This window comes from Cupressus sempervirens, chromosome 6 (genome assembly GCF_028749045.1).
Source record: "Cupressus sempervirens isolate cs-2001-9-10 chromosome 6, ASM2874904v1, whole genome shotgun sequence".
NCBI classification, from domain to species: domain Eukaryota; kingdom Viridiplantae; phylum Streptophyta; class Pinopsida; order Cupressales; family Cupressaceae; genus Cupressus; species Cupressus sempervirens.
Window position 1 is genome coordinate 249,569,563 of NC_143123.1, and position 12,793 is coordinate 249,582,355.

The 12,793-nt window shown below is 34.4% G+C and overlaps 1 protein-coding gene across 2 annotated transcripts in view; it reads right to left on the bottom strand.

Moving 5' to 3' along the window:
* Window positions 1–656: 656 nt before the first annotated feature.
* The window catches only part of LOC149552179 (uncharacterized), a 119,271-nt gene continuing 107,134 nt past the window's right edge, over window positions 657–12,793 (bottom strand). The window contains exons 5-6 of one of the 2 annotated variants that reach the window (XM_089787684.1): window positions 1,272–1,403; window positions 657–1,123 (exon numbers count right to left, since the gene is read on the bottom strand). In XM_089787684.1, coding sequence (XP_089643810.1) covers window positions 1,284–1,403 — 120 coding nt within the window. In that variant the 3' untranslated portion in view covers window positions 657–1,123; window positions 1,272–1,283. Of the gene's footprint in view, window positions 1,124–1,261; window positions 1,404–12,793 lie in introns of both variants that reach the window. The other variant, XM_089787685.1, reaches the window with a different exon arrangement.

The window sequence follows — 12,793 nt, forward strand, 5'->3', positions numbered from 1 at the left end:
TTTTCCATCAATAAGGAGGATGTTTGGGACTCCCTACAGTAATGTGCATGGACTGCACATTTACATAAACACTGCTGTATTAGCACGAGCCTCATAAATAATGTATGAATAGTATCAATATTGTTAAACTTTTGAATGCATTAAGGTTTGGTACGTTTTAAGTAACCCTTAAGTTTCTCATTTTGTCTGTATTCATATGTGAGGGAAGAATATTCCTATACTGTGGAGGTGGCTTTGCTGGTGCCGACAGTTGGCACTAAATAGATCCCTTCAGCGACAAACAGGTTGGCACTCATCAAATTTGTTTCTTTATAGACAGAACTCCCCACTAAACTCCATTTCTTAAGGCCTCTTTCTCATGATGTTACACCTCCCTGGAGGCTCTTTGCAAGAAAAGTATTCAGCTACATAAATTAGGTGACAGATCAGATAGCGATCCATAGATTAGTAAATCCCCTTAAACAACTTTAGATTAAAAGTGCAGAAATTAATCATATAGCCATCAGTAAACCAATTCGATAACTACAAGTATCTGAAGAGCGTGGTAAACTAATGATAATTGCATCAGTTAAAATCAAATAAAAAATTCAATTTTTAGACTGCTAAAATGAAGAAATAACAGGTTAATATATACTACTACAAAGCTACACACGATATAAGGTAACTTTTAACAAATTGAGTATTTCAAGTGTTTTACCATGCAGAATTACTTTTCTTACCAGGCAAGAAAATTACTTTCCCCAAATGGAAAAGACTAAGGATTTTGCTATGTGAAGTTAATATGCTTGAGGAATCTATTTTCCAGACACATTTTCAAGATAATATGTCTTTTATCAACTTTACAGAATTAGGAACTTAATGTTGGTACAAAAAGATATAATTTTGCATTTTCACAAAATGAATTCATTCCGCAAACCAACTTAGCAAGAATAGCATTTATTCCAAGCATCCAACAATCAAAACTTTACAAGTGTAATCAGGACTCAACCTATGTTAAATAGCAGCAAAATGCTTCTTTTCCATGCCAACAATCTCCCTCAATCCACAGTGTGAGTAACTATAACTGGCAATGAGCTTGAAATCTGATCAAAATCTGTCAACGTGAAACACAGGGCAGTAGTCCCTGAACAGTGAAAATTATCCAAAAATAGCACAAAGCACCACAAATGGGATTAGAAAAATCGTGATTTAGAAGTAGAATGATATGGATGCACTGAAGTGCACTTATAACAAAAACTTATTGAAGATTTCATGTGCCCACCTATACAGACCTGCAATAGAGGCTATGATTTCAAGAAATGAGTTGACAAAAGCTTGGTGACTCCAAAACCATTAAATGTATCACATCCAAATAGTTTGTGCAGTTTCTCGTCACAAATAATTCTCCTCTTATCTGAAGGGTCCTGAGGAAACAGTAACACAAAATAAAAAGGTATATTATTCCACAATTAAACAACTTCACTGAAATAAACATTAGCCTGACACTCCATTTGCTAGACTCATTTCTGTGACCAAAGGGTTGACCAATATCACAATTTTCATACGGATGATGCAGTAATCAACTAAAAGTGTAGCCTGACTTCACAAAAAGAGTGATAACCACCTCAGATATAGAAATAAGACTAATCATATTACTCTTACTTTATATTTATAAAGAGTGAATTAGCAGTATTTAACATACACAAGTCTTATATTTTGTTTTTTATGACATTGTATATGTAGCTTCTCGAGCAAAGTAGAAAACCTTTTCCTTGGTGAAGCAAGTTTTTAAAACCATTTATGGTCATAAGCCATTCTACAACTGTTGTTCAAATGAACAATTCAAGGTCCAACATGATATTCCATTACTCAGTCAAAGTTCACTTCAACATTCTCAAAAAAAGAAAAAAAAGAAAACAAAATATATCTAGCAACAGAAAAAACAGTAGCACAAACAAACTAGAGGGCTGAACTTATAAACAAAATCTAGCAGTTATGCTGTATCAATTCAAGGTCTCAAAAATTATCAAGGCATGTCCAAACTGGAGCAATAGTTGACAATTGAGATATTACTCGATATGCAAAATGGGAAAAGTTGCTCCACCTATATTAGCAATGAAATGGAAATCATGGAGACAATACTAGGAGATTTCTCCAATAATTGACAGCATGAGATTCTCTAAGTGGAACATTGAACATTTATCTAGATCTCATTGATGTTCAAGCACACACGCTTGCAATCAGTGAAAATTTTGACTTCGTGCGTCTCTTTGATTAAGCGCTGTCATCTCCATTTGTAAACATAATTTCATTAAATATTTTCATGCGCCTTTTGATGAAACATGTGCGTCTACATTGACATGCATCTTCTTATTTTAGGTTTCTATTTAAAGAGGCACTCCTTTAAACTAGCAATGTATCTTTTTAAGTTTTTAACTTTATGTTCCTTGTTAGAGAGGCATGCTCCTTTACACTAGCATTCATCTTTTTTATTTATGTTCATCTTTGGAGAGGCAAGAACCCCTACACTAGTGGACCTTTCTTTGAGTGAAGTATCCAATGAGGCATGCATTATCCATTGTGCTAAAACTTTTCATGCCTTATAAACTTTTTCCCCTTTTCCTTCCTCATCCTAGCTCCGATTCTTGCCTCATCAGGTGCATTTGAAAGATCCGTCCATATGCCCTAAAAGCACATTAATGAGAAATAACAAAAATGGCATTGATAAGCATGACAAGGATTCAAGAATGATTCACAAAATGAGGAATTTTAAGTTTGACTTGGTAGACCGCTTATCATTTTTGGGCTTCCATGACACATACTTGGGTCATGAGGGGATTTCCATAATCTCTAGTTCATTAATACACTAGTATCATATGAGTTAGGTGTGGCGTTAATATACTACCCTACATTATCTTAGCAAAAACAACATAAACAACCTTATCACTAGTGAAGGAAATACATCACTACATAACTATCATGTAACGGATAAGAAGACACAACACTAGAACAAAATGATTTATTATTAGTATGGTTTCGGGGAAACAAAATTGGTAACAAATCCTTTACAAGTTGAGACAAGTAGAAAAATCTCCTCATGAGCTAAGAATCTACTAGCCATCAGAATTGTGCAAAAGGTTTGTTATTGTAAAAAGCATTAAAAAACATTGAAGAACGTATAAAGAAAATCCAAGAATAAAATTATCACTCATGTTGCCCAAAGTAAACTAGAAAGTCCACAATCTAACTAAACTCCATCAATTCCTCTTAAACGTATCTTGTAGAATCTCATTCTTATTGCACATATTCATATAGGATGACCTCACGCTATAAGCATCTTACATGTTTTGTAGCATCAGCCAAAATTGATGGAATATGTAAACAAATCTCCTCACTAGCACACCTAGAAACATCAAAATTGAGGATGAGTCAAACCTCAAAAAAAATTCATTGTGCCTTCTAATGAACACAAGCTTTCAACATGTTGCAAAAAAGTGTCAAAATCTGGAATTGAATTTTTCCATACATAAATTTGATCCAATGTACAACCTCTAGAGCTGAACTACATTCAAGGATAAGATGTTGTTCTCCGTCTAGTAATAATCCTTGGTTGACATGTTATACAAGATATTATCTCCAGCAAAAACGTTAAATGGGATGTATCCTTTTGGTGTGCATCAAAGCTGCTAGATTTGAAGTTAAAACATCCTCAAAAACGATTATTTTCACCATTTCGAATAGAGTTATATGCTGACGAAAAGTTTTCAATTTCTACCATAAGGGTTCTTTGGACATCCCTTTGAAGGGTAAAAGAAGCAACTAAATTCATAATCTTAAAACAGTTGATTTCTTATTGCTCAAAAAAAGAAAGGAGCTGGATCATGAATTTGCTCCTCAAATGCTGAAATGATCTCAGCTTCCTTAGAAAACACGAGGCATACGTGTGTAATATTAGGTTCACTTTCCATCAACAGTCCTCCATCTCCCTAAAAGAATTCAAGCAAAGTATCCATTTGAAGTTCTATCCAAACATTTTACTCTTTCTTTCTCCTTTCATTTTCATCCTTATTTTAGGCAGAACTCAGTGAACACATGAAAGCAGTGAATGTATGACTAAGCAAACTATTCCTTCCTTTGTCAAAATAAGATTTGTCATCACAAAGATGCCACTGGGTTTGTCTATTAGACATTGAGAAATACTCATATTTTCAAATTTGGAGGTAAAATATAACTAATGGTTAAAACTGAGATGGTTAAGTAAACTGCCACCTTCACAAACACTAATGGCATTGGCTGAGGTCAGCAAGCATGCTACCCAACTTGAGTTACAACTTGGCCTGGCGGTGTCCTCGCAGGTTTGTGTGGGAGTATCCTCCTTCTAGTCATTCACTCTCCTCATTAAGTTTGTTGTATTTGTGCCTTGCTTGATGGTTTTGAACTCAGTTTCGACTTTGCTATCCATACTTGATCTCTTTAAACTGTCTGGAGATATGGATGAGAAATCTCATCCATTGAACAATATCGGTGAAGGCAGTTAGGATAAGGTTGACATGGTATGCCAAAACCCAAATCCTTTAAGGAAGTAGTCGTAGGAGATAGTTTCGCTCTTGCTTCGTGATTTGCTGAGATTTGTTGATTGTTTTGTTGATGACAATGGACAGGCCAAGGAAACCAGCAGAGAATGGTGAAGAGAGGCTAAGCATTTGCTTGATGTTGTTAAGAGCTTCACCATTTGCCCTAATTAGGAAATGGTGAGTGCAATATCTGCTGAATCTAACAGGTTTAAGCTTATAGCTTTTTTTGTGTTTGCTGATCTTACGAGAACATTGTCAAGAAGATTTCTAGATGATAGGGTCTTCAATGTTTGGCAAAACAAGCTACGGTTTCAAACTTCTTTTTGTACAATGTCCAAAAAAATGATTATTTCTATTCTTCTTTAAATCTGCAGATATGCAAAATGACTAAAAAACAATATTGGATTGTTGGTTATTGCACATTTGGGGTTGTAGCCTACTCCCTTGAAGCCATCAATGATAAGGTTCTTCCCTTGTCATGCCCTAGGTGGTTGACAATAAATAATGTCCACTTGTTCGTTTGGGCTTTTCTGCTGCAACTTGTGCATTTGGCAACACCATCAAGACAGAGGACACAAGAAGTCCCCTACCACACATGGATGCAAGAATCCTTGTCTCTAACCTTAGGTGTTGAAATACCTAAGATTCTTAAATTGAATTTGGTTTCAAATACAATCTTGTGCCCAATTGAAACCCCTTGATGGATTGAATAATTGCTTTTTATGTAAGAAGAAAGAACCTAGAGAAAGTATTGCCCTATGGCTTAGGTGAAAAAGACCAAGGGTTTGGAAAAGAGCAGTGTCCCTGTGGATGCCCCTTGCCCATTGACCATATCCCCTAATGTTAACTATTGTGCCACCCCAGTTGCATCTACTAATTGGCCATGACGATCTAGCACCCCGTGTGTTGATAATTTTTCCCCTTGTTCTAGTGATGTCCATTCCCTTGAGTCCCATGGCTTCTTTGCTCATGTGGGCACCTTCAACTCATACTATGTTCTCTCTATTGAGGATGTTGTTCCTCCCTCTGCAGAGCCCAATGTTAACATAAAAGACCCCATCCCTATCACAATTCTGGGGGCACAAAAATGCCCAACAATTCATCCTTGATAAGTTAAAAACTAATAGTGTTGAGAATAAATCAAAATCTTTTCCGCAAATGGGTGTAGCCATTGTGGGTGTAATGTTGAGAGATTCTATAACATAGATATTTGGAATGATACCTCCTTGGCTCAGAGGGAATGTTGGAGACATAGCTTCAGGATATATCTTTATTCCAATATTGAGATAGTCGTTTCCGTATTCTACATTGAAGGCAATGAATGGACAAAAATGAATATATTGAAGAGACACGTCGCTTCAAGATAATGGAGTCATAATCCTTGTAATGACAGGCTTATGGATAGTCATCAACGTTGTAACAGAAAACTATGAAGAGTCTTAACGACAGACAAGAATTTCTTGTAATGGCATCGGATGTGTTGTAAGACTATATGTCTGCTATGTTGTTTAATTTGTAATGGTCTTATTATAGATGTGTGTGTGTGTGTACATATATATATACATACACCAACACACACACACACACACACACACACACACACACACATATATATAAGACCATAAAAAATTTAAAAATATGGCAAACAATCTTTTGAAGCAATGGTAATGCATCTAGTGCCAATACAAGAAATTCTTGTCTACCTCTAAGACTCTTCATAGTTTGTTATTACCACATTGATGACTCTTGATAAGTCTTCCGTTACAAGGATTATGACTCTTCATTATCTTGAAGCGATATATATCAGCATTACAAGACTAGGCGAGTCTCACAAGGACGAGTCCTGAGGCAAGGTGGCCAAAACGAGGCAAATTGCCTCTAGACTCAAACTCGGCCGTGTCTTGGTTGACTCGCCGAGGCAACTCACTAAGTCCCATCAAGATGCCTCAGCTGGTGGGCAGCATCCAAAACGTTCATTAAAACAAAAACAAAAAATTACGTTTTTTTTTTTTTTTTGGTTTGTAAAGCATGAGTAAGACCTGAAAAGGTCATTTTATCACTTGCAAATACAGAGAATAGAAAAAGAAGAGTTGAGGGAAGAGTATTGGGGTTTTGGGAGATAGATTAGCAAATTGGATGGCTCTCATCTAGCGGTTGTTGATTGTTTGTGCCACTTGTAGCTTGCATCTAAGCATTCAAAGGAGTTGAAAGAAGCATTTGGAGGAGGTTTCTTCAAACTTGGGCTACATTTCCATTTCTAGACCAAATTTGAAGAGGTAAGATACTTTTTTTTGTGTTATTTTGCAAGTTTTTTTTACATTCATGAATCTTATTTTATTTGCATTTGTTTGGACTCTTTAGATTTGTTCCATTTTATGCTGATGAAAAACTTGGAAAGTAAGCAGCCCTAGCGTTTGTAAATTGGATTTTCTATATTCTACATTTTTTTTTTCATTTATGGTACATTGCAGCAGCAGCAACATAATGTCTCAATTGATAAGTAGGAGATAATTTCCACAGCTAGTCAAATTATGATATTGCTATCAAGATTTAACTATGTAGTTTTTGAGCCAAACTCATTGACCCATGTTTCATGAGTAGTGATTCAACACAAATCCATCTCTCATGAGAATAAATGGAACACTTCGCACTCAATGGATTTAGGTGATGCTCATAGAGGTGAAACACCGAGACTTCCCGAGAGGTCACCCATCCCAGTACTACTCCAGCTTGAGCACGCTTAACTACGGAGTTTCCTCCATGGTTAAACCCACTTTGCTTGCAACCTCATTTGCAACCAAATTATGATATTGCTATCAGGATTTAACTATGTAGTTTTTTAGTCAAACTCATTGACCCATGTCACAATTCATGCATATCAATAATATTATCATGTAATTTTTCTCTTGTGAGAAAACTTTGAAAAAATCATTTTCACGTAATATTATTTATTTCAACTATGGAAACTATGAATTGTTTTTGCAAGTTTTGTCTTATGTGGAGTTACTAACTTAGCCACAGCCTTCTTACAATAAGGAGAAAAAGTCACACAGAAAAGAATGTAATTAGAAAAGAAGAATTTGCCAATTGGCATCATTTGCCTCTTCCTTCAAGTGAGCATTGAACAACTTTTCCACTAGGTCTGGAGCAACACTAGTCACCCTACATTTTTCCTTAAGCTCTAATGCACTTACACTAGATATAAAAATGCAAAAGGTGATTCTTGGAAAGTACCAGTAGCACTCATTAGTGTAGTAGAAACTACAAGTGATTTTTCTTCACCACTACTCCATAATTTATCTATCCCTGCCCTTTTTTGAGTTGCAGATTGTCATAAACCTCTATAGCTTTGCCTCTAGTAATGATGTTTTAAGATTGATGGCCACAAAAATGGAATTTCCACAACCTAGTGTCCCCTAATATGACCATCTCTGCTTATAGTTTAGTTGTCAATAATGCATCTTCTTACCAAAGAGACCCCTAAGAAAAGTTTTCAAGCTATGTGGAATGACGATTGAAATGTGCATTCCTAATTAAACTAGTTCCATCCCTCCTCATCAAATTTGCGATCAGTAATTAAAATTTGACCCATATAGGCTAACTGTTGCTATCACTCAAGCTTTGAGAACTCATGGCAACTTTACAAGAAATGAATTAATAGTTTAAAGTTTAAACCACACATAATGCAAGGGTACAAAACACAAGGAATTTGTTATTTATTGTCCGACTTTGGAGTGCACAAAGTTCAAAAGCACAGGATACACAAAAATAAGGATCCTTGTTCTTCATCATTCATCAAACAAGGATTACAATTTTGATTTATTACTTAAAATCACATCAAGTGGATAGGCCAAGGATGCACAATAGATGACTGACTAATTTAATTGCCAATAATATCTAATACATATCAAATTTTAGAATAAATAAATCTATAAAGCTAAAATACTGCAGCCATAAATTAAAGTTGAAGCTTAGACTGAAAATGTTAATTTAGGGTTGCCACAGCTGTTCAACATCCCTGAAAATGACATTTTAAAAACTCGTGTTATTACTTTAAAAAATTAAATGTAAACATTAACTGTTGTTTTTAGTGAAAATGGCAGATCGGCAAACCTCTAAACTGTGTTTTATCAATAGCATCAATTAACTTCAAAAATAAAATTGAATATCTAAATTATAAAACAAAACAAAAAACTGTCATCTGACAGAATAGAAAAACAAAAATGCAAATGCCAAAGCATGAAACACCAACACTTACCTTGAAGTCTTGATAAATGCAAAAACAATCGATCCATGAACATGCACTCTTGCTCTTGCTTTTACTCTTGCAGCCTTGCTCCCATGATTTGTTATCGTTCAATGCAATCACGAACTTGATAGTGATCAGGATTGAAGATGGGGTGCCTTTCTATAGGGATTTCTTCTGGGTATGAATGAGACCATTGACTTTTAGTGTTAGGAATTATAGCCCACATTTCAATTAAAAATATATTTATTGAATCATTTTTTCAGTGTTTGCAGAGATTGTAGACCATTGGTTGATTTCAAGGATGTCCAATGGACCTAAGCAACTTACAAAAAAAAAAATCAGAGATGCCTTGTTGTCTCCCCAACATCCCCTCTTTGAGGGAAACATGGGATCTCTTCTCCTTCCCAATGATGGTGGGGAGAGATGGCAAGGCAACATATCCTCAGCATCTTTGAGTCACGAGGGAATCCCTATCCCCAAGAACAATAATTTTTTTGGGAGGACACATTCCCAACATGCAGTACAATATACGCAAAGGTAAGTTATACTAAAGCCTCTATACAAGATGTCCAATACAGAACTGTAATGTCCCCTTTTGGAATATCTGCTCACATGCTAGACTTCAGCAATGAGGAGAATATTCCAACAGCAGCAAACCATCTTGATGGCCGGCAATGAATTTGAGTCTGACACCTTAAACTCCTTAAAAAAGCCCGATGTAAACGGTGAGAAGGCACCAATAAACAAGCTTTCGCCTCAATGCTTGCATTCGCCACAGCTGTCACAGGTTCCCAATCCAGCACAATGATATATTCAACTTCCATGAAACCAAATACCAACTCTGACAGCAACAATAACAGGAAGCTCTCATGCCCATAAAGATATAGATGATGGTGCATTAAGAATGTAACTGCTCCTCAGGAAGATAAAATTGTTTCACCAATGCCCATGATGCTTCTAAGACATCATGCCACACAAAGATTGTAATGTTCCTTCCTTCTCAGTCAAATCTTGAGGAGCTGGTTAGCCTATTTTCTCATCCGGATAGGAAAACAAATTATTAAAGGAGAAACAGAGGAAATAAATAAACATTTGATGTGTTTATAAAGCTAAAGTTAGTTTATGTCATACAATATTAAGTAACATTATACAATTTAAGTAACTTTATAAAGTGGCTTTATAAAATGAAAATGACTTTTTATCCCACATTTTTTAACGGATGTATATCCAACGCCTAAGGAAGCTTTATAAACGAAGTTGTACTCTCATGTGCAGATATGTAATGATAATTAACTATTTCTCTTGTTGCTGATTGTCATGTCCCTTGTTGGGGACATTAGAAAATTACAAGTCCAACTTATAAAATAATTAAAAGTGACTTTGGAGTTAAAATTAAAACTATTTAAAAGTCTCTTTTAATTAAAAAGGGGAAAAGGTGACAAAGGGGAAATAAGACGAAAGACAATGGAAATCTGAGGAGTCATTGTTGAGCATTTAAAGAGAATATTCATTTTGAGGAAGCTTGGATTAGAGATTGACTTTCTGGTTTCTCTTTGGAGAGTGTAAGGAAGCTTCAGCTTCTATTCAGGATCCAAGGACGCAAACACTCAAGTTCTTCTTAGGTGGATTGGACGTAGCCTGATTCATCTATGGTGGATTCATATATGAGATTACAGGTGCATTTTATAGTTTGTCTCCAATCTAACTGTGTAGGTGTATTTAAGATTGGATTGTTGATATCTGGTTATTGTAATGCTGAAGTATAATCAATAACATATTTTTAAGTATTTTAACAAGCATTTATCATTTCATTGTTGGTTTATATTCCTGATGTTTGGTAGCTTCAGTCGCATAAACCTATCAATATATATTATATATGAGATATAATTTATATAGGTGTGTTCATTATATTTGAGATATAAGTTTGTTATTTTATAAGACAAATTAATATAATAATGATATATATATATATATATATATATATATATATATATATATATATATATATATATATATATATATATATATATATATAATTAATATAAAAATTTATTATATTAATTATCTAATTAACAAATAAACATGTGCCATCAAGGGACATGTCTCTTCATGGCTTATGGTCATTATAAATACAAGAGGTTGTTGCCTTTGGAACACACATACAAAATAGGTAGTACTCAAGACATTTGCAGCGATCCTGAAAACATGGTATCAAAGCCAGGTTAAAGTTGGTGTAATGAAGTGAATATCAATAAAATTTATGCTACCTGCATTTAAATGTGTTTTGTCAATTACTATAGTTATTTGGCAATCGATGTATTGAAGTTTCTAATTGTTCTGTGAAAGGGCTTGATGAGTCACAATGACAAATTAAAGATTATTGTATTCATTTTATATATGGATTCGATAAGTAGTTGCATGACATGTGAGAAACTGATAAGGAATCACGAGGATCATAGTTTGATAGCTGACTGATGAAGTATAATAACTTCTGATCGAATGAAAATGACTCGGTATGAATTACTGTGTAGTCGATCCGTACAACTACAAAGTCTGTTGATTATATAAACAATTACAAAAAGTATAAGGACGACCTGACACACAAATCTTTCCACAGTGAATAGTCGATTATGTATTGAAAGAGCACAATGCTCTTGTGAAATAAACAAGCACAGGTATGGACCATGTCCATCATATTTCCACAGTCATAATATGCTAGGTATAAATGGAGTTTTGAGTATACGAACTTGGAATGAATTGAGAATGTTAATGTCATGAATGTTCCTCTAAATGTATCGACAGCAAAAGCCAAGTTGGTTTAAGTAGCCACAAGCCCAATTCACAATATTGATTCCCCAATCCCCGCGTGGGTTCGGTTGCATTTACATGGAGTGGAGTTTTTTCATAAATCATTGTTTCTTTATAAACCCAAAGTGATAATCTCAAATTGATTCATATGATGGAGATTGTGTGTTATTGACCATACAAAAAATTTTGAAGAAATCAATATTTTATTTCCACACTATTGACTATAATGAATCGACGATCAATAAATGCAAATTTTCAAATGATCCTAATATTTCCTTGAAAAAATATATGAAAAAATGCAAACAAAACGATTGTAAAGAATATTGTTGGTTTGGCAAAACATGGAAAGTACAGATGGCCAGCAACCACCCAAGTGGAATTCACAACTTTAACATCAACAGGCACATAACAATAAAGTTATATATGTATGTATGTATGTACCTTATTGTTATTTGCCCGTCAATTTGTATGTATGTATGTATGGTCTAATAAGTTAAGTATGCTATATTTAGTTGAATGATTATCAATTCAAATAACATGTTTATTCATGATAATATTATTATGGGAGAAATTCCTAATATTATTATTAGGAATATAAAATAGAATAAAATTCATAATAATATTGAATATCAATAAGAATATTATTTTAAATAATAAGAATAGGATAATAACATTTATTGAGAATAAAGATGATATTGTTTGTTAATATCATTATCATTATTTGAAAAACGAAATATTATTATTATCCTTGAGTATTATAGTAGTCTCTCTATTATTTTTATTATTAATACACACTATAAGAGCTATTTGCCTTGATCTTCTCTGAGAATGTTCTTGCAGGAAAACGAGGATTGATATCAGATTCAAAGAGAGTCTGACACTTCTCAAAAGGTAAAGGAACTCGGAAGATTGATGTTTAGAAGGAGTCTGACACTTTTGTCTGTATGAGTGGATAGAGGATATGTTTTAGTTGATCTTTGAAGATCTTGACCATATCGGAATCAAAGGGACTTTGACTTCATGTAAATTTTTGGTATATACGTGTGACTACATGATTTAGCAAGCCTACCCCATGTGTACATCATGGGGAAGTGACAACTTCCAAAATAATCATCACTTGTATTAGCAGAAGTTATTGGAAGGTGACGATCTTACAATAACTTAAGTCCTGATATACATTTTA